At 41.9% G+C, this 23197-nt stretch overlaps 1 protein-coding gene across 4 annotated transcripts in view; it reads right to left on the minus strand.

Moving 5' to 3' along the window:
- The window catches only part of TDRD7 (tudor domain containing 7), a 102733-nt gene that overhangs the window by 62854 nt on the left and 16682 nt on the right, over window positions 1–23197 (minus strand). For all 4 annotated transcript variants that reach the window (XM_084628312.1, XM_084628311.1, XM_084628310.1 and 1 more), the window contains 2 exons: window positions 19234–19441; window positions 2192–2277 (listed from right to left, as the gene is read on the minus strand). In XM_084628312.1, the coding sequence (XP_084484438.1) occupies window positions 2192–2277; window positions 19234–19441 (294 nt within the window). The remainder of the gene's footprint in view (window positions 1–2191; window positions 2278–19233; window positions 19442–23197) is intronic.

The raw sequence follows: 23197 nt of genomic DNA on the forward strand, positions 1-23197 counted from the left end.
GTGATCAGGAACAGTCATGGATTCACCAAGGGCAAGTCATGCCTGACTAATCTAATTGCCTTCTATGACGAGATAACCAGCTCTGTGGATGAAAGCAGTGGATGTGTTGTTCTTTGACTTTAGCAAAGCTTTTGACACAGTCTCTCACAGTATTCTTGCCAGCAAGTTAAAGTATGGGCTGGATGAACGGATGATAAGGTGGACAGAAAGCTGGCTAGATTGTCGGGCTCAATGGGTAGTGATCAATGGCTCCATGTCTAGTTGGCAGCCGGTATCAAGTGGAGCGCCCCAAGGGTTGGTCCTCGGGCCGATTTTGTTCAGTATCTTCATTAATGATCTGGAGGATGGCGTGGATTGCACCCTCAGCAAGTTTGCAGATGACACTAAACTGGGAGGAGAGATAGATACGCTGGAGAGTAGGGATAGGATACAGAGGGACCTAGACAAATTAGAGGATTGGGCCAAAAGAAATCTGATGAGGTTCAACAAGGACAAGTGCAGTTAGGACGCAAGAATCCCATGCACCTCTACAGACTAGGGACCAAGTGGCTAGGCAGCAGTTCTGCAGAAAAGGACCTAGGGGTTATAGTGGATAAGAAGCTGGATATGAGTCAACAGAGTGCCCTTGTTGCCAAGACCAATGGCATTTTGGGATGTATAAGTAGGGGCATTGCCAGCAGATCGAGGGACGTGATCGTTCCCCTCTATTCGACATTGGTGAGGCCTCATCTGGAGTACCATGTCCAGTTTTGGGCCCCACACTACAAGACGGATGCGAAAAAATTGGAAAACATCCAGCGGAGGGCAACAAAAATTATTAGGGGACTGGAACACATGACTTATGAGGAGAGGCTGAGGGAACTGGGATTGTTTAGTCTGCAGAAGAGAAGAATGAGGGGGGATTTGATAGCTGCTTTCAACTATCTGAAAGGGAGTTCCAAAGAGGATGGATCTAGACTGTTCACAGTGGTAGTGGATGACAGAACGAGGAGTAACAGTCTCAAGTTGCGGGGGGGGGGGGGGAAGGTTTAGGTTGGATATTAGGAAAACCTTTTTCACTAGGAGGGTGGTGAAGCACTGGAATGCGTTACCTAGGAAAGTGGTGGAATCTCCTTCCTTGGAAGTTTTTAACGTCAGGCTTGACAAAGCCCTGGCTGGGATGATTTAGTTGGGGCTTGGTCCTGCTTTGAGCAGGGGGTTGGACTAGATGACCTCCTTAGGTCCCTTCCAACCCAGATAGTCTATGATTCATTCAATGATTGCTTGTTCAGTTCACTCCCTCTGAATCACCTGGCATTGGCTGCTGCCAGAGAACAGGATACTGGGTAGATGGACCAGTGGTCTGACCCAGTAGAACCATTTTTATGTTCTTAGATGGTACAATTATCTTGAGACAGGTAGGAAGAACACAAGCCAACTATTAATATTTGAGTATCATCAAGTATACAAATCTAAGCATAGCGTCACTTAAGGTAACACTGACTAGAAACATTGTTATTACACACACAGAAGAATACAGTCCTGTTTGCTTCATATTGAATGGGATGTTGAAGTATTTCCAAGAAATTATGCATCTTAAACAGTTAAGATTGAGAACTGGAGGTTAGTCACTGTAAATGGAAGCTCTTTGAGATGTATGGTCCCTATCCGTATTCCACTACCTACCCTCCATCACATCTTCCTTGAATCCTGTTGGATATGCAATAAGAGGTGGAACTGCAGAAGCGTCGACCCGCACTGCCTCATATAACCTTTGTCAGTGCGCAAGGAAAGCTACTGCACGTGTGCGGGCCAACGGACACTGCTCTGAAAAATTTCCAGACTTGGGCGCATGGCACGCATGCATACCCACGTGTGCAATATAGACTGGGACCATACATCTCAAAGACCCTCCAGTTACAGTTACTAACCTCCACTTCTTCAAGTGATTTTTCACATTTGCTGTCTGGTCACTCTAGATACTGGGCTAGACGGACCATTGGTTTAATTCAGAATAGCTCTTTTTATGTTTAATCAGTTTATAATTACATTACCAATTAAGCAGGCTTCCTCAGAAAATAGCCTGGGTGGGTATATTGGCTTTTATCAGTCTTTCACTGTTAAAATTGTTTTGTACATAAGACAATACAAGGCTATAAACATGGTTCAGGTTATGAATACACGCCTAATCCAAAGTGGAAAACCCACATACCATTTGAATCCACTGAAGAGCTTCTGGACAGATGCACTTGAAGTTCTTTCTGAAAACGTGGTGGAAGAGTTAATCTTTTTTCAGGCCTAGAAGATCAAAGGAAACATCTTTAATTCTATTTCCAGTCTAATCAGTACTACATCTACTCACAAAAACAATATCACAAGAGTCATTTATTTATAGTTATCTTTTTGTTCAAAATTAGGATTAAAGTAGCAGTCTCATTCAGAAGATGGATTAGGAGTTCTGCTTGGAGGTAGAACCACTCATGGTTGTCAAGCTCATACAGCAAGAGATAAGGGAATTCACTATTACTAGAAATAAAACGTATGTGTTGGAGGCAGAAAAAATGAAGAGGAATGGGAGTTACTCAGAAAATTGCGGTTCTTTGAAGAACCGCATTGTGAAAACTCACTAAACTCAATTCACTGAGACCAAGGAAGGAGCTGCCCAAGTTTCAACTGTTAATTATAGCAGGGAGTGTTTCATGTCACTCTGAAGCTGACCACCTCTCCTAAAGCATTCCCTCAGGTTCTCAAGCTTCTGCTAATCATACCTCCTTAGGAAGGCTCAACAGACTACCAATATCAAGGCCAGAGGTGGATACTCTCTCTGGGACACCAAAGATGCTTGCACTTGATATCCATCTAAGTAAAGAATGCACATCAACTGCAAGACAAAAAATATGGCTAGTTTATCCGAAGTATTAGAAACTAGTTGCCTCATTTAAAAAAAAAAAGTTCAGGAATCTTGATATTCCTTCCAAACAAACTCGAAAACGATAACGTTGCACACTTGCGTAATTTGGGTGCCTAAGTGGCTTTAGTCTTTAGCTCTTGATTTTAACTGTCCTATACACATACGCATTGTCATCTCATTATATAATCACATACTATAATACATTAATATTAGGGCTGTCAATTAATCTCAGTTAACGCCTGCAATTAACTGAAAGCAAAGTTAACGCATACATTTTTTTAATGCGTTAATTGGATACCTGTGTTCGGGGCATGAGGTATCTGTGGCGGGGGGGCTGAAACTCCAGCCCGCAGCTTCCCATGCGGGGCTGGAGCCCAGAGCGCCCAGCCCTAACCCAATATTGGAAATTTAGAAAAACCCAAAAATATTTAAATAAATAGTATTCTAATATTGTTTAACACTTGTGATTAAACTGCGATTAATTGCAATTAATTTTTTAAATCTCAATTTTTTTAAACCGCTTGACAGCCCTAATATACATAGGTATATCATGTTATATTTCTCATACATCATTTTTCAAATATCTTACTGATTTAGGGACAAATCCCGACTTCCAAGCAAGCTGCAGGTGCTCAACACATCTCAGGATTTGGCCCTTCATCCATTTATCTGGTACACTGCAGTCTCACAAACATGTAGTGTTCTTACAAAGATGTACATTTTACTAATTTTTTCCACTACCCATAATATATCTCTAGTCCCCGTGTTGGGTTAAGTGTTTCACGGCTCTTGAACTCTCATCAAAAATAATGTCATGTTGCGACTGAAGACTGAGATGCAAAGCCTGTTGGAGAGGATGTGGGGAAGCAGGTCTTTTGAACCATCTACCTCTTGCATGGCATTTCATAGGGCCTCTATGAAAGAGCTGCCGAGTCATGTCTATGTCTAAAACAATGGGTGGTGAAACTTCCTGTTACGGGCAGGGGTGTATATCCCTTTTAGGTGAATTGCAAATTCTTGTTCAAAGGAATCACAGAGCAATATCCAAATTAGTCTACAAACCGTAAAAGCAATACAATGCAATTAATAAAAACACCAATAATGAGCTAATATTAAATTTGATTCTTAATGCTACAGGCCCCTTACCACTTATACTTTCATTAAGGTTTATAAATGCAGAGAATAGGCCCTGGCATGTTCAGACTACGTAGATTTATGCATCTTCTTTCCCTATTTCAAGAGAGTTTCTGCTCTATATTTGGAGCAGTACACCACTAGGTGTCACTAGTGCTCCATACGGCTGGCCTATGACCCCATTTTATCTTTGACTTTATGCTGCTATTGTTGTATAGTATTTGGCTGAGGAATTATGTGATAATGCTGACAGCATTATAATGCTTATTAGAGTGAAATCTGCTGGAAAGCAAGCAGGAAGTTTTAAATCAGAGTGTGTTGGGTTTTGCTATAGTATAAAAGGTAATATTGATTGAGTGAGTTGAAGTAGGCCTGAGGGTTTAACCCAGCGTTGTAGAACTGTGCACTCATGCTGTGACACAAAAAAAGTTAACCGCAGAAAAACAGGTACATGGATAATTAAGTTTTAGGTGTTTTTTCAACTAGTTAAAGAGAACTGCATTGATTTATAGGATTTAGTACAAAATTAATTGGTGCAAAGAGCTTTTGTTAGTGTGAGTCACCCGAAATACCACACACAGATTAAGGGCAAGGCCCAAGCTGTTTTACGTTCACGGAAATGGTCAAGTATGGCTATGAATATGATTAGTTATATAACTCTGTGTACGCCACCATGAAATTGGGTGTGTCCCCAGCTTGGCGTCAACTGGGTCAGTACGCTGTCTTCTGAGGGGTTTCACTAACTGATTTCTTCTATCTTTGTTTTCCATGACTGTTAAGCGTGCGTAAGTATGATCATTTTATAAGCTATTTCTCTGCTGTTTGGTTGTATTAATGAGTGGACTTATTTGGATGTTAAGTAAAGCATTTATCTACTGCTGTGTGTCTCAAATAGCCTACTCAATCACCATTTCCTGCACAGCTCCCTAGGAAGAACCTGTGTTCACACAGAAAACAGTGTACTTTTCCATTTTTATAAAGATACCATGCTTCAGTATGAGGTGATATTCTTGTTATTTGCTCACACTTAATATTTTTTCATGGGACAACTCCTAATTCAGTGTTTTCACAATTCCAATACAAGTGAAAAGATCCATCATATCTGCTTACACCATTCGTCAATGATTTTAGGTTCCCATGTTATGTATTTGACTTTTTTTTTTAAAAAGGTACTCAAACTACATGAATTGCTCTGTAATACCCAAAGGAAACAAACTCAGACTGCCTTTGCCATCGTATGAGTCAGCAGTGTGCCCTCGTTGCCAAGAAGGCCAACAGTATATTGGGCTGTATTAGTAGGCGCATTGCCAGCAGATCGAGGGAAGCGATTATTCCCCTTGTATTCGGCACTGGTGAGGCCACACCTGGAGTACTGCGTCCAGTTTTGGTCCCCCCACTACAGAAGGGATGTGGACAAATTGGAGAGTGTCCAGCGGAGGACAACGAAAATGATTACGGGATTGGGGCACATGACTTACGAGGAGAGGCTGAGGCAACTGGGGTTATTTAGTCTGCAGAAGAGAAGAGTGAGAGGGGATTTGATAGCAGCCTTCAACTACCTGAAGGGGGGTTCCAAAGAGGATGGAGCTCAGCTGTTCTTAGCAGTGGCAGATGACAGAACAAGAAGCAATGGTTTCAAGGTGCCGTGGGGGTGGTCTAGGTTGGATATTAGGAAATACTATTTCACTAGGAGGGTGGTAACGCACTGGAATGGGTTACTTAGGGAGGCGGTAGAATCTACATCCTTAGAGGTTTTTAAGGCCCAGCTTGACAAAGCCTTGGCTAGGATGATTTAGTTGGTGTTGGTCCTGCTTTGAGCAGGGGATTGGACTAGATGACCTCCTGAGGTCTCTTCCAGCCCTATTATTCTAGGACTAAAAAAGGGAAAATATAGTGCCAATCTATAAAAAGGGAAATAAGGATAACCTGGGGAATTATAGACCAGTCAGCTTAATTTCTGTACCTGGAAAGATAATGGAGCAAATAATTAAGCAATCAATAAATCTGCAAACATACAGAAGATAATAAGGTGCTAAGTAACAGTCAAGAACAGATTGCGTCAAACCAACCTGATAGTTTTCTTTGACAGGGTAACAAGCCTGGTGGGTGGGGTGGGGGGGTTGAAGGAGAAGAGAGAAGTGGTAGACATGGTATGTCTTGACTTTAGAAAGCTTTTGATACTGTCTCACATGACCTTCTCATAAACAAACTAGGGAAATGCAACCTATAACGAGCTACTATAAGGTGGGTGAAAAACTGGTTGGAAAACCGTTACCAGAGAGTAGTTATCAGTGGTTTACAGTCATGCTGGAAGGGCATAACGAGTGGGGTCCCACAGGGATTGGTTCTGGTTCAGTTCTGTTCAATATCTTCATCAATGATTTAGACAGGGGTATAGAGAGCACACTTATAAAGTCTGTGGACAATACCAAGCTGGGAGGGGTTGCAAGTGCTTTGGAGGATAAGATAGAAAATGATCTGGACAAACTGGAGAAATGGTCTGAAGTAAATAGGATGAAATTCAATAAGGACAAATGCAAGTACTCCACTTAGGAAGGAACAATCAGTTGCACACATACAAAATGGGAAACTACTGACTAGGAAGGAGTACTGCAGAAAGGGATTTGGGGGTCATGGTGGACCACAAGCTAAATATGAGTCAGAGTAATGCTGTTGTAAAAAAAGCAAATATCATTCTAGGATGTATTAGCAGGAGTGTTGTAAACAAGACACAAAAAAGTAATTCTCCTGCTCTACTCCGCGCTGATTAGGCCTCAACCAGAGTATTGTGTCCAGTTCTGAGTGCCACATTTCAGAAAAGATGTGGACAAATTGGAGAAAGTCCAGAGAAGAGCAACAAAAAAGACTGACTGTCTAGAAAACATGACCTATGAGGGAAGATTGAAAAAAACTGGGTTTGTTTAGTCTGGAAAAGAGAAGACAGAGGGGACATGATACAGTTTTCAAGTCCATAAAAGACTGTTACAAGGAGGAGGGAGAAAAATTGCTTCTTGTCCTATCCTCAGAGGTTAAGAAGAACAATGGGCTTAAACTGCCACAAGGGAGGTTTAGGTTGGACATTAGGAAAAACTTCCTAACTGCCAGATTGGTTAAGCTCTAGAATAAATTGCCTAGGAAGGGTGTGGAATCTTCATCATTAGAGATTTTTAAAAGCAGATTAGACAAACACCTGTCAGGAATGGTCTAGACTCAGACTAAGGTCAGAAGGGACCATTATGATCATCTCGTCTGACCTCCTGCACAATGCGGGCCACAGAATCTCACCCACCCACTCTTATAATAAACCCCTAACCTACGTCTGAGCTACTGAAGTCCTCAAATCATGGTTTAAAGACTTCAGGGTGCAGAGATCCTCCAGCAAGTGATCCGTGCCCCCGCTGCAGAGGAAGGTGAAAAACCCCCAGGGCCTCTGCCAATCTGCCCTGGAGGAAAATTCCTTCCCGACCCCAAATATGGCCATCAGCTAAACCCTGAGCATGTGGGCAAGACTCACCAGCCAGACACCCAGGAAAGAATTCTCTGTGGTAACTCAGATCCCACCCCACCTAACATCCCATCAGAAGCCATTGGGCATATCTACCGCTAATAGTCAAAGATCAATTAATTGCCAAAATTAGGCTATCCTGTCATACCATCCCCTCCATAAATTTATCAAGCTTAGTTTTGAATCCAGATATGTCTTTTGCCCCCACTGCTCCCCTTGGAAGGCTGTTCCAGAACTTCATTCCTCTGATGGTTAGAAACTGCTGTCTAATTTCAAGTCTAAACTTCCTGATGGCCAGTTTATATCCATTTGTTCTTGTGTCCATATTGGTACTGAGCTTAAAAAAGTCCTCTTCCTCCCTGGTATTTATCCCTCTGATATATTTAGAAGCAATCATATCTCCCCTTGGCCTTTTTTTGGTTAGGCTAAACAAGCCAAGCTCTTTGAGTCTCCTTTCGTAAAACAGGTTTCCCATTCCATGGATCATCCTAGTAGCCCTCGTCTGTACCTGTTCCAGTTTGGATTCATCCTTCTTAAACATGGGAGACCAGAACTGCACACAGTATTCCAGGGGAGGTCTCACCGGTGCCTTGTATAAGGGTACTAACACCTCCTTATCCCTACTGGAAATACCTCGCCTGATGCATCCCAAGACCGCATTAGCTTTTTTCACAGGTCTCATAGGCTATGGTTACACTGGCACTTTACAGCGCTGCAACTTTCTCACTCAGGGGTGTGAAAACAGCCCCCCGAGAGCAGCAAGTTACAGCGCTGTAAAGCGCCGGTGTAGACAGTGCTGTGCTTCCAGCGCTCTAAGCTAATCCCCTCGTGGAGGCGGAGCGCCAGGAGCGCTGGGAGAGCTCTCTCCCAGCGCTGGCATGCGACCACACTCGCACTTCAAAGTGCTCCCACGGCAGCACTTTGAAGTTTTGAGTGTAGCTATGCCCACAGTCGTCCTGTGATTAACCAATACTCTGAGGTCCTTCTAGATCATATTTAGTCCTGCCATGAGTGTAGGGGACTGGACTAGATAACCTCTTGAGGTCCCTTCCAGTCCTATGAGTCTATGATTACAGAAATCAGGGAGATTCTCCTAATTCTGCTAACTTTTTGAGGTTTACAGGGGAGGTGGTGTACAAGAGCACAGACCTAAAGGAGATGAGATTCTCATTTTTAAAAAAACTTGAGTTTCTAGCCTTCATGCTTGCAGAGAAAGGCTTGAAAAAGCTCTGGGTGCATGAATAGTTTTATTTTCATCCAAATGATTTCAGGTACTCATGCCACACTCACACAGGACCTATCCAGAATGTTTAATTTTCATGAGACTGACAGCAATGCCTATTAGGACTGCCTGACACTTTCCATAAGATTCCAGAATCCATAAGATCCTGCCTTCTGTTGCTTATAACTTTGCCAAACAATTTGAGCTGAAATTTTCCATGCTGGGTCTCGACTTCAGGTGGTTTAAAAAAAGAAAAAAAAAAAACTCAGCAGAAACCGTTCAGCTGTTTCCAAAAAATGAGGTTGCCCATGTTAAAACAAATTCTTAGGACCATTTCTTTGAAAGCTTTAGAGTCTTAGTGCTTTGAACCAGGGACCTGAAATTTGGCAGAGGGTGGACTTCACATCAAGGATGTACCTTTTGCTGTTCTTGTGGAAATCCAGTCAAATTTGGCCAAGTTACCTGTCTTTGGAAAAAAAAAAAAAATCAGCTCGCACATGCTTGGAGACTTTAGAGATAAGCAGTTAAAATCTGCTAATTTGACCTCACTCGGCAAGCTTGAGCCTCTCTCAGTTCCTAGTGCTGATGATGTCGCACATGTGCCATACTCACAGAGCAACTGAATGCTCCAGCCCAGGGTGGCTGGCAAAGAAGCCAGACTATCCCTGTTGTTGCTGCTTTGTGCCACGGCAGAGTTGGGCGCCAGAACTGAGAACAAGGAACCTCTTTCGTGTGCTATCAATGACTGCCCTGCTGGTGCATAGGCAGAATGGAAGAGGAAACAACCTGACTAAATGCAGAGGGGCAAGGAAAAGTTTAGGAACGGGAGTAAACTGGGAACCAGGTGAAGAAGGAGGGAAGCCTGGCTAAGAATAGGGAGGAAGATGGTAATGGCAGGTGGATGGTGCAGTGAAGGATAGGCTGGGACTGGGAGCCAGTGAGGGAAAGGAGAACACTGAGCTCAGACAAGGAGCTGTGAGGTGGGGAAATGGAGAAGGGTTGAAGGTGGGGGATAAGGAGAGGAGAGTGACGGATCAGATGGGGGAGCCTAGGGTTGGCTGGGCAAGAAAACTGGAATCAGGATGAGAAGCCTAAGGAGTGGTGACTGGATAAACAGGGAGAATGGGACTAGGTCAAGAAGCCAGCCATGGGCAGTAAAGTCTGTGCCCAGTAGAGCACACTACTCTCCAGAGCCTGGAATGGAATCCAAGACTCCTGAATCTCACCATTCCTCTGCTGCCTGCAAATGTCTATGAAACCCCCTAGCAAAATGTCCCATCCCCAACTAGTACTGATCTACAGAGGACGACATCCTACTACAAGAGAACCTCGGAGTTACAAACACCAGAGTTAGGAACTGACCAGCCCACCACACACATCATTTGGAACTGGAAGTAAGCAATCAGGCAACAGCAGAGACAAAACAAAAAAACAAAAACCCAAATACAGTACAGTACTGTGTTAAATGTAAACTACTAAAAATAAAGGGAAAGTTTAAAAAAAGATTTGACAAGGTGTTTCTGTGCTTGTTTCATTTAAATTAGATGGTTAAAAGCAGCATTTTTCTTTGGCATAGTAAAGTTTCAAAGATGTATTAAACCAACGTTCAGCTGTAAACTTTTCAAAGGACAGAGTTTTGTTCAGAGTTATGGACTGTTCAGAATTACGAACAACCTCCATTCCCAGGGTGTTCGTAACTCTGGGGTTCCACTGTACCTGCCTTCAGTTACTCAGTTAGCTCAAGTGGAGAGGTCTGTGTGATGGACCTGAAGATTTCAACCCTACTGATGAAGCATGTGGGTGTCAATATAATGCCACATGATGGAATTTCTGTTATTTCTGTTTTTTTAAAAGCCCTATGAAATTACACAAAAAATCATGTTAAAAGAACATGAAGATGAGTGCTTGACTTTACCAAGTTAGGAAATGTCAAAATCAAGGATGCTCGTGCAACCTTAATTCTGCCCCCTCATGCATAAGTAATATGATACAATCTTTAATTACATGATCACATACTATTTTTCTCATAGGATCCCTGCCTCATTCAATGCACAGGATGGACAATCACTGAATGAGTAACTATTCAATATTTTTGATTTGGGTGTTCTCATGGTCCCAGACCTTCTACTCAGTCCCCTCAAGATGATCCTCTCTGCCTTGTCCCAGACCCATTCTCCATGCCTAGCCACTGTCTTCTCCTCCTCCAGGCTTTCCAAGTCCCAGCCCCCCCACCCTTTTTCACTCCCGGATGCTTTGTCCAGCCAGTCCCAGTTTCTCCTTTCTGGCTCCTCATCCAGTTAGTTTCTCTATCCTCCATCCAGTCCTGGCCTCCAGTTGTCTCCCCATCTCCACCACATCTCAGTCTCCTTCTCCATCCAGTCTCTCTCTCCCCCTCTCCCCCCCCGCCCAAGTCTTGGGAACTACAGACCTGTCAGCCTCTCTTCAGACCCCAGCAAAATCACAGAGCAGGTCCTCAAGGAATCCCTTTTGAAGCACTTGGACGAGAGGAAGGTGGTCAGGAACAGTCAACATGGATTCACCAAGGGCAAGTTATGCCTGACCAACCTGAATGCCTTCTATGATGAGATAACTGGCTCTGTGTATACGGGGAAAGCGGTAGATGTGATATCTTGACTTTAGCAAAGCTTTTGATATGGCCTCCCACAATATTCTTGCCAGCAAGTTAAAGTAGTATGGATTGTATGAATGGACTATAAGGTGGATAGAAAGCTGGCTAGATTGTTGGGCTCAGCAGGTAGTGATCAATGGCTCGATGTCTAGTTGGCAGCCTGTCATAAACATACTGCTAAGGGTACCATAAAATCCCTCCTTTACCTGCAAAGGGTTAAGAAGCTCAAATAACCTGGTTGGCACCTGACCAAAAGGACCAATAAGGGGAGAGGATACTTTCAAATCTGTGTGGGAAGGGTTTTGCTTTGTGTTTCTTTGTGTTCTCTCCGGGTCAGCGAGGAACCAGGGCAGGGAAAAATATATCTCCTAAAGCCATACCTGAACTAAGCACCTAAGATTACAAATTGTAAGATACAGGAAGGAAATGCATTAAGATTATCTTTTGTTTTAGCTTGTGAATTTTCCCTAGACTAAAAGGGAGGTTTATTTCTGTTTTTTTTTTTTTTTGGTAACTTTAAAGTTTTGCCTAGAGGGGAATCCTCTGTTTTAAATCTGTTTACCCTGTAAAATTATCTTCCATCCTGATTTTACAGAGGTGCTTCTTTTATTTTGTTTTTATTATAAAGTTCTGTTTTTAAGAACCTGATGGGTTTGTAAGACACTAAAAACCTAATGGGCTGGTCTGTGCTCACCTTGTTAACCTATTTGGTTGGTATATTATTCTCAAGCCTCCCCAGGAAAGGGGGTGAAGGGGCTTGGGGGGATATTTTGGGAAAACAGGAAGTGGTCCTTTTCCTGAATCTTTGTCTAACTCACTTGGTGGTGACAGCAGTACCCATCCAAGGACAAGGAAAGATTTGGGGAAGTTTTTAACCTAAGCTGGTAGAAATAAGCTTAGGGGGTCTTTCATGCGGGTCCCCACAGCTGTACCCTTGAGTTCAGAGGGGGGAAGGAAACCTGACACAGCCACTATCAAGTGAAGTACCCCAGGGGTTGGTCTTGGGACTGGTTTTGTTCAACATCTTATCAATGATCTGGATGATGGGATTAATTACACCCTCAGCAAGTTTGCAGATGACACTAAGTTGCGGGGAGAGGTAGATACGCGAGAGGGTAGGGATAGGGTCCAGAGTGACCTACACAAATTAGAGGATTGGGCCAAAAGAAATCTGATGAGGTTCAACAAGGACAAGTGCAGAGCTCTGCATTTAGGAAGGAAGAATCCCATGCACTGCTACAGGCTGGGAACCAACTGGCTAGTCAGCAGCTCTGCAGAAAAGGACCTGGGGATTACAGTGGATGAGATATGAGTCAGCAGTGTGCCCTCGTTGCCAAGAGGCCAACAGCATATTGGGCTGTATTAGTAGGAGCACTGCCAGCAGATGGAGAGAAGTGATTATTCCCTTCTATTCGGCACTGGTGAGGCCATACTTGGAGTACTGCATCCAGTTTTGGTCCCCCAACTACAGAATGGATGTGGAGAAATTGGAGACAGTCCAGTGGAGGGCAATGAAAATTATTAGGGGGCTGGGGCACATGACTAATGAGGAGAGGCTGAGGGAACTGGGGTTATTTAGTCTGTAGAAGAGAAGAGTAAGGTGGGATGTGATAGCAGCCTTCAACTACCTGAAGGGAGGTTCCAAAGAGGATGGAGCTAGGGTGTTCTCAGGGGTGGCAGATGACAGAACAAGAAACAATGGTCTCAAGTTGCAGTAGGGGAGGTTTAGGTTGGATATTAGGAAACACTTTCACTAGGAGGGTGGTAAAGCACTGGAACGGGTTATCTAGGGAGGTGGTGGAATCTCCATCCTTAGAGGATTTTAAAGCCAAGCTTGACAAAGCCTTGGCTGGGATGATTTAGTTGGTGTTGGTCCCGCTTTGAGCAGGGGATTGGACTAGATGACCTCCTGTGGTCTCTTCCAACCCGTATCTTCTATGACCCTATGAATCAGATTTTATCTACTAACCTCTAAGAAGTCTGAGCACGCACAGACAGATTTTTTCAATGGCTTATAACTTGGCCAAAATTGGGCAGATTTTTATAGGAACAAAAGGCACATCCCTGACACAAAGAGAAACCCCTGCTAAATTTCAAGTTCCTCCTCCAGAACATGAAGGTGTAGAACTTCTAAAGAAACATCTTTATTTATTTTAAACGCTGACGAGACAATTTATTTTTCCCTAACATTCTTGGAAACAACTCAACTGATTGGGTTGAAATTGAAAAACTACCCACCAAAAAAACCCAAACAAGAAAACAAACCCCTGCCTCAGGCAAACACCCAGCACAGGAAATTTCAATTTTAATGGTTCAAGTTTGACAAAAGTTATAAGCAGCTGAAAACAGTGTCTTATGTGATCTACCAGGCAACTTTAATAGATGGTGCTACTAGTCTTGCCTACAAAAGTGTTACAGCTGACATGGCAATCTCTGGGTGTGCTTTACACCAGCAAAGCCTACACATGCTCACCAGGCTATCTGCATTGCCCTTAAAGCAAGAATCAGGATTAGATAGGACCCCATTTTCTGAAGAGTGAAATTTACTGCTGTTAGTTTCTCTGCTCCTCCATTCACTGATACACATGACTTGCATATGAAATCTGAATGGATAACATTCTTGTGGGTTTTCGGTCTTTTGAAAAATATTTTTAGTGAATACAATTAAACTGTCGCACTGATATGCATTGTTAACATTTATGCCTTAGCGGAAAGTAGCATACAACTCATTTTGCTTCATGTCAATGCTTAGTTATAAAACTAACCATAATAATACATTGAGGATTATCAAAGTAATCAAAGCTATTCTGAGACTTAGTCCAACCACAATGATAGAACGAGGACATTCTCTGTATCATTTGATGACCCAGTTCAGCAATAAACGTTACATAAAGAGAAATGATGGTGCAGCAGTTGTTTTAGCCAAGCTGGATTTTAAATAGTCAAAGAATAGCTGAAAACCAATGGGTAATGCTAATCCAGCAAAAACAGAAAAGAACCCTCCTCTGAATTCATCCAGATCTAGCCATGCAGTTGCTGGATTCAAGTGCACTAAAAACTAACCCTCCCCCCACAAAAAGACACTGTACTGTATTAAAATTATACCAGCTTTTAATAGTTAACTTTTCTTTTAAAAAAAGGTTCATTTGAATTCTCAGCTTTCAGAGCCAGTTTAAATCAAAATGCAAGCAGAAACACCACTAGTCTCTAGTGTTCTGACAGTTACCCCAAAAGATGAACTAGCACGGTTTCCTATGAAGAGGGCTGTAAGTCAATCTTCATGCTAGTTTAGTGGAAGACTCTCAAAATTGTAGTGGATACATGTAAATTACATGGCTGACTTAGAACAATGCTTCCTTAGCTCTTGTCCCCTAACACCCCTACTCTACTTGGGCTACATTGATGACATCATCATCTGGACCCACGGAAAAGAAGCCCTTGAGGAATTCCACCATGATTTCAACAATTTCCATCCCACCATCAACCTCGACCTAGACCAATCCACACAAATGGTCCATTTCCTGGACACTACTGTGCTAATAAGCGATGGTCACATAAACACCACCCTATACTGGAAACCTACGGACTGCTATACTTCCCTACATGCCTCCAGCTTCCATCCAGGACACACCACACAATTTATTGTCTACAGCCAAGCTCTAAGATACAACCGCATTTGCTCCAATCCCTCAGACAGAGACAAACACCTACAAGACTGCTATCAAGCATTCTTAAAACTACAGTACCCACCTGCTGAAGTGAAAAACACAGCTTGACAGAGCCAGAAGAGTGCCCAGAAGTCACCTGCTACAGGACAGGCTCAACAAAGAAAACAGACCACCACTAGCTGTCACCTTCAGCCCTCAACTAAAACCTCTCCAGTGCATCATCAAAGATTTACAACCCATCCTGAAAAATGTTTCCCTCACTCACAGATCTTGGGAGACAGACCAGTCCTCGCTTACAGACAGCCCACCAACCTGAAGCAAATACTCTCCAGCAACCACACACCACACAACAAAAACACTAACCCAGGAGCCTATCCTTGCAACAAAGCCCGATGCCAACTCTGTCCACATATTTATTCAAGTGACCCCATTATAGGACCTAATCACATCAGCCACACCAGCAGGGGCTCGTTCACCTGCACATCTACCAATGTGATATATGCCATCATGTGCCAGCAATGCCCCTCTGCCATGTACATTGATCTAACTGGACAGTCTCTACGCAAAAGAATAAATGGACACAAATCTGATATCAGGAATCATAACATTCAAAAACCGGTAGGAGAACACTTCAACTTCTCTGGCCACTCAGTAAAAGATTTAAGGGTGGCAATTTTGCAACAGAAAAGCTTCAAAAACAAACTCCAATGAGAAACTGCTGAGCTTGAATTAATATGCAAACTAGATACCATTAACTTGGGTTTGAACAAAGACTGGGAGTGGCTGGGACATTACACATATTGAATCTATTTCCCTAAAGTTAAGTATCCTCACACTTTCTTGTCACCTTCTTGTCTAAATGGGCCATCTTGATTATCACTACAAACGTTTTTTTTCTCCTGCTGCTAATAGCTCATCTTAACTAATTAGCCTTTCACTGTTTGGTAACTTCTAACTTATCTGTGTATATATATATAAGTTCCATTCTATGCATCTGATGAAGTGGGCTGTATGTAGCCCACGAAAGCCTATACTCTAATAAATTTGTTAGTCTAAGATGCCACAAGTACTCCTGTTCTTTTTGTAAATTGCATGTGGTGGTTTTGTAACACCAGAATGAAAGAACTCAAAAAGTTGACTTTTTCAGTTATATACTCAATTTAAAATAATTAAAAAATCCGTATTTCCATGCTGACAGTGCAATGCCAAGGGAAACACTTTCATGGAGTATCAGTATTTACTGACAATAGCATGGAGCATTTAGTAGTGTAATACTGTAATTTCTGCTTGACAGACGATCCCATTTTTATTTGCAATCCTCCCAGACACACTTCTAGGTACAGAAGAGAAACTGACATGTTTATTGTGCAATTTTTGTATAGATGCATTTTTCAAATACAGCTATCAGTTATCATCCCATACAGAGATTAGAGATATACATTTACAATTCAAACACTAATTTATGGCCTGATTTCCAGAGGTGCCAACTTCAACAGGAGATGTGGGTCCTCAATACATCTGAAAATCTGTTAAATTTTTACTAATTAAAAATATGTACATGTCCACCCCATAAGGCTTTATGGAAATATGCTTATGAATGTTTATATGACATAACTGGAATATGTTTTATGCTACATATGCCATGTAATGCATCTCTGTAAAGGTTATGCTCTACTGAATCTATTCATCCTATTTGTATGCATGTGTCATTGTTGTATTCAAAGTTATGAATATTGGCTGTGTACTTGCTTGATTTCTAAGTTGCCTTAGTAAAGCATTTGAGCGGCATCTTGAGAAAGGCATGTGTAAATTACATGCCCAATCAAGAAACACTTAAAGGACAATGAATCTTGGAAGGCTCCAATCTACATAAGAAGCTCCATCTTGGAGCTGGACTTTGCATAGGAGAGAGGAGGGGGTCTCCACCCACAAGAGAAAGTCTATTTAAACCCATGGGAGACCCCTCCATTTTATCTTTAGCTCGCTAAAGAGAGAGCCTCTCCACCATCCAGGATACCTGAAAGAAACTGGAACAAAGGACAGTAACTACAGGGTGATTGCTGGACCCAGACTAGAAGGAGACTAGTCTGTAAAAGGAAGCTTACTTGAATTCCTCTAAGGGTGAGGTTTTTATCTGTATTCAGTTTTCTTACTGTATTAGACATAGACTTGCATGTTCTATTTTATTTTGTTTGGTAAATCCTACTTTCTTAGGATTTAATAAAGTCACTTTTTACTTATAATTAATCCAGAGTATGTATTAATACCTGGGCGGCTATCATAACCATAGGGGTAGCCTAAAATTCCTCCTTACCTGTAAGGGGTTAAGAAGCTCAAGTAACCTGGTTGGCACCTGACCAAAGGAACCAATAGGGACCAAAGATACTTCTGGGGTGGGAGAGGCTTTGTGTTGAGTTCCCCCCCCCGCCCCGGATGGTTCGCTCTTGGGACTAAGAGGGACCGGACATCAATCCATGTTCTCCAAATCTTTCTGAACAAGTCTCTCATATTTCAAACTTGTAAGCAACCGCCAGGCAAGGCGTATTAGTTTACCTTTGTTGTCTCAACTTGTGAATTTTCCCCTTTGCTAGAGGGAGGTTTAAGCCTACAGCTATTAGGGGATGTGGTTCAGACCTGGGTCTGGGTTTGCAGCAGGCTAGCGGGTCTGGCTCAAACCAGGAAGGGCACTGAAGTCCCAAGCAGGGAGGGAAGGGAAAGCAGGGGCAGAAGTAGTCTTGGCACATAAGTTGGTAGTGCCAAGGAGGTTTCTGTGATCCAACCCATCACATCCACAAATGAAGTTACCAACATTACTTGTCTTCATCTTAGTACTACATTTTCATGTTTGTCCCTAAGATGTCAAAATACAATCAAGCAATCTACTCTTTACTCTTGTGTGTATTAAAAAAAGCCACCTTCAGTAAGCATAATCATTTGAAGTCTAAATGCTTTCACAGCAGCATGCATAGATTAAAGCATAGCTACAGCTCAGGTCAGAAAAGAGACATCTGGCAGAGGGAAGAGGATCACAAGACCACTGGCTCACTAAGTAACCTTGGGCAAGTCACAGACATTGTGCGTCAGTTTCCCCACTATACAATGGGGGTAAATAATACCCCCCCCTCCCATTTTTGCAGAGCATTGTGAGATCTACATGTGAAATCGCTAAATATTACTCTTAAAACAAATCTGCATCCTGTATATAATCCTGGAAATAGCGGCTTACTTTTTGACAATAAAACTTTATTCTTCATAGTACTTCAAGGCCAAAGTGAGCAGGAGTCCTTTCTGGCTCACACATCAACAAAATTGTTAACTATGTTCCCATTGCAGAATCTTTTACATCCAATTATGCTTAATCAGAACAACTGTCAAGCCAGGTTCTCATTCCAGACTCTCTTTGCAAGGCTGGAAGGTAGCAAGATGGAATCCTCTCTTGTAAACAGAGGAAAGTTTTAACTGCAAGTTATTGAGATCTTAAAGAACTGCATGTCATTTTCTTTTTACAGTCACTTTCAGTCTCTCACCAGCACTGAATGGAGATTTCTGCTCTATGCAATGCCCCTTTATGAGACTGAAAGCAGTCACCACATTGAACTCAAGCATGTGTTCTACCTGTAAAAGATATTTAAATTATACCCATGGATTTCCCGGCAACAGCATTACAAATGCCATTCAGAACTGAAACAGGTTGTTTCTGATATTTACTTTTTTGCTTGTGGTAGGTGATTGAAAGTCTTCATAAGTATTTTTTTTAACTAACATTTTTTGAATAATCTTTTCAGGAATTGAGTTGTGCCCAAGATTTTGCCGTATCCTTTCATAAATTTAAAAGTGTCTGGGGGATATTATTTGGCAATTTCAAGCAACACGCCCTCAAGCGATAATTCATCTCTGTAACACAAAACATGGTATATTAAGATAGTGGCATAGTGACACAGAGGAGACGAAAGGCAAAGTGCTTTCATTACCCCACATACCAGAAGAGTATTCTGGTATAATCCCACTTCTTGATAAGAATTGTTGCATTTACACTTTTTATTTTTTAATAAAAATAAGTTTCGTAAATGTGGACAATTCAGACAATTCAGCTGTTCCCTGAAGGTCCACAATTCAGGACTTTCAGCTTATCAAAATTGTTTTTTGTCCAGCACATTTTATAACTATTACACTATAAACACTGACCTGTTAATCATTGTGACATGTCTCTGCATTAGAACCTCTTTGGATAGTCCACTTCCAGGTCCCGGGGGCAAAGCATATTGAACAGTTTCTATGCTGGGTTTCACAATTCCGTAAGAACTTCCTTTGCTTTTTGGCCAGGGGGGTGTAGGCCTTCTGCCTTCTAGTGCAGCCCTTAATCCTGGCTGTCTCAAAGTTGCTTTTGGCTTTCCTATAACATGGGCAGATATATAAAAACCAGAAAAGACTATTATAATCTCAATTTGAAAGGTTCCTTCACCCAAGCATATACTTTAACAATAGTAAAAATATATCCCTAGAGAAATTAAGCTTTTGATGCTTATTTTTTAATAAACCTTTTAAATCTCATACCTAAAATGTTCATTCCTAGGCATAGTCTTTGAGCAATCAATATCCAGCCAAAACACCATAACTGATATTCCTCATCCAACAGCAGAGCAAGATTAATTAGGTAGGTTTATAGGGCAATAAATGGCGTGCAGTCTCTGGGTGAAAAGACAAGCCAATTCCAGGCTAAAATTTTTGTGAAAAAGTTCTCAAATGTGAGCTACTGTATATCATTACAGCCAGCACAGCTGAGCATTAATAGCAGCAGGTTTTAGCAAACCATTCTCTCAGATGATATATAACTACTAGCTTCACGAAAATGGTCTTGAAACTTTGTGTCCTTGTTAAAAAGGGTTCTCTCCTCTAAAAAACCATTTAACAACATTACATGCTACCCAGATAGCATGTAATTTTTGCTGAATGAAAGTTCTCATTTAACTCTATTTTGAGGCCATGTCAGCTTTTGGGGGGTAACATTCCCAAGACATTTCAAAGTGTCATTCTACTTCAAAACAGTCTAACTGCTGGAACATGTATGGGAGAAATTTAACATTAATTCCAGCATCAGTTAAGATATATAGTAACTTACAATACAAGTTAGAATCTCAAGAAAGTATATACCTTAAATTGATGTGCTTCAAGCCATTTGTACATTGTATGGGAGCAAAAAAGCTCAAACTACAACTTTTTTTTTTAATACATTATAGTAAAACCAAAGACCTTTATATAGTTAAGGCTTTGTGCACCAATTTCAATAACTGGAAGAAAACTTTTAAAGCTGAAATGTATTTAGACTTTAGCGTTGCTAGCTGAAGTGCTACAAAGTCAATTATACTGATAAGCTACTATTTTGCTAGCAGTAGAGCCAAAGAATGTTTAAGCTGGCTCGCTGCACTGTATTTTGAAGTTATATCTTCATATTTATTTTTATTAAATTGCTGCCATCAACAAAATTTAGGTATAGTCAAATAACTATTCAAAATCCAATTACTGCGTTATCTCTCAGATCTCTCATCTCAATGAGCAGTTATACATACATCAAGTGCCACTAGTGTACAGGTCATGAAAACTTTGAATTCCTGTACAGCATGAACCTGTCTGCAATCTGATGTATGCAGCTGGAGAAAAGCAAATACTAGACTCACAAGCACAATTGTTGGTTGCTACCATAGATTTAATCTGCCTCACTTTTATCAAATGAATCATTAGCAGATGTCTCCCTGCTACCTACCATCTTTATCCCACTCACAAACACTTTTGGGAAAGGTAAATACTAGTAATCACTGAGATAGTAAAAGGTTAAAGGTTAATTTGGTTCAGCTGACAGATACCGGTACACAAATAAATTCATTTATTTAAGCTATTGGATTTTACCAGAAAGATCATTTAATATCACAACAACACTTCCTTCCTGTAAAATGGCTTCTGTGTATTTCCATGTCACGAATTAAGAACTAAAGCATTTTCCCTGCTGGCAAAAGAACAACAAAAAATTTTCCATCTGGAGCACCTCTAATCACTGGCACTCCTGCATCAATTTAAACATTTCTCCTCCCTTCTACAAGCTCCAGGGACAAAGTAAGTGAACTAATTTAGGTTGTCTCCTACACTGGTAAAAAGTATCAAAACAATATATTACAGGTAGAAGACAATCATTTAATACTCCCTTTGGAAAGGCTGGAATTCACAAGTGTAAGCCTACCCAGAAAAAAATAAGGAAGCTACTGAATAATTCTGTGCAGAGCCCTGCAATGTAGCTCACGAAAGCTTATGCTCAAATAAATTGGTTAGTCTCTAAGGTGCCACAAGTACTCCTTTTCTTTTTGCGAACAAACAGTAAGACAGTCTCAGTGAATAAGCACACATCCAGCTTGAAGCAGCAGGTGTGTATAGACAATCACCAGAGCCTTGAAAAGTTTCTCAAACTACAGTTCCCTATTTAAAAGGCTTATGAAGAGAGAGACAGAGAAGTCAGCTCAGCCAAGCAGTAGACTCCGCCAATCAAACCAAGGATCTTGAGTCCACCTATTCGGGGACCAGTCACTTTTGCAAGGAGATCTCCTCATGCCTGAAGATCCTCCCAGCCCCCATTAATAAGTCTGATGTATACTCTCCTGATCTTTGCAGATCTAGATGATGCTCACAAAAGCATCTTATCCCTTTTCATTTAAAAAGCTGACCAATTAATAAAGATACCCCAGAAGGAGGAAGAAAAAAAAACAACAACAAGGGAATCGCTGAGGATACTGGGCTGTGCTCCAAACTCACTGCACGGTCCGGTCAGTGGTAGAGAGAAACTGCAGAGTTGGGGCCACCCCCGCCTTTGTACCTTCGGAACCCTGCATGGTGGTGGGGGGGAGCGAGGAAGGAACGTGTGGCCCAACGGACGCGGCTCTAGAATGTTCTGATCTCGCCAGGCCGGGGAATGCCTATCCCGGAAGCAGGTGCGTGCTGAGGCCACCTCAAAGAACATCATTTATCTGGCAATTCTGCTTCTCTAGATCTATCATCTCACAGGAGTGACAGCTCCTTGGCATAAGGCTGGCAGAACTCCCCCAACTCTTAAGATGTTTTGCACACACAAGGCCCCTAATAGCTGTTGCTTGACACCTTCTGAACATCCCGGTCAGTTTCTTCAATTGACCAGAAGGAAAGCTCCAAAAATAAACAAACTCCTCAAGTTCATCAATGCTAGACCGAAAGTTGTGCTTCAGATACAAGAAAAACCTCAAAAAAGGTAGCCCCCAAATGGCTGGAATATGTACAGGCAAGAGAGCATTCTACAAGGTGGTAGCTTCAGAGAAGCAGTGTTACAAGGCAAACAATTTTCCTGTCTCTAAAGACACCCCTATAAAGGATTTGCACTCTTGGAGAATACAAAGCATGAGGGATGTCCCAAGAGAAAAGTGAAAAAAAGCTGCTATCCTTTTCTTGGCACCTAAACTCAGACTTCAAGGTCAGAGGGGACTACCTTGATCATCTAGCCTGAATTCTTGCACATTACAGGCCACTCTACCTCACCCACCCACTCCTGTAACAGACCCCTGACCTCTGGCTAAGTTACTGAAGTCCTCCAGTCATGATTTAAAGACTTCAAGTTCCCGGGAATCCACCATTTACTCTAGTTCAAATCAGCAAGTGACCTGAACCCCATGCTGCAGAGGCAGCCAAAAAACCCAAGGGTCTCTGTCAATCTGACCTGGAGGTAAATCCCTTCCTGTCCCCATATCAGTTAGATCATTTAGAGCTTGCACATTATCAGTGAGACCCACTAGCCAGACATCTGGGAAAGAATTCACTGTAGTAACTCAGACCCCTCTGAGACACCCTGGCACCCCTTTATTCACCTCTGTCAGATAATTAGGGTATGTTTTGCACAAAGTACGCTTTATGAGGTAACATTCTAAAAGTCTTGACCTGCTAGATATTAATATCTCATTGGATCGTATGTGCTATCATCGTATGTGAAGTTATGAAGTTTGGCTACGTATGTGTTACTGAAACACGTTGTGAGGTTGAACACACCCACAAGCAGCCTTTCAGATACAACAGTAAAAAGGCCAAACAATGTTAATCGCTTATTGAGGAAATGCACACATGCACAAGGATTACCCCAGGA

Source organism: Lepidochelys olivacea (genome assembly GCF_965140295.1).
Source record: "Lepidochelys olivacea isolate rLepOli2 genome assembly, chromosome: 5".
Taxonomy (NCBI): Eukaryota; Metazoa; Chordata; order Testudines; family Cheloniidae; genus Lepidochelys; species Lepidochelys olivacea.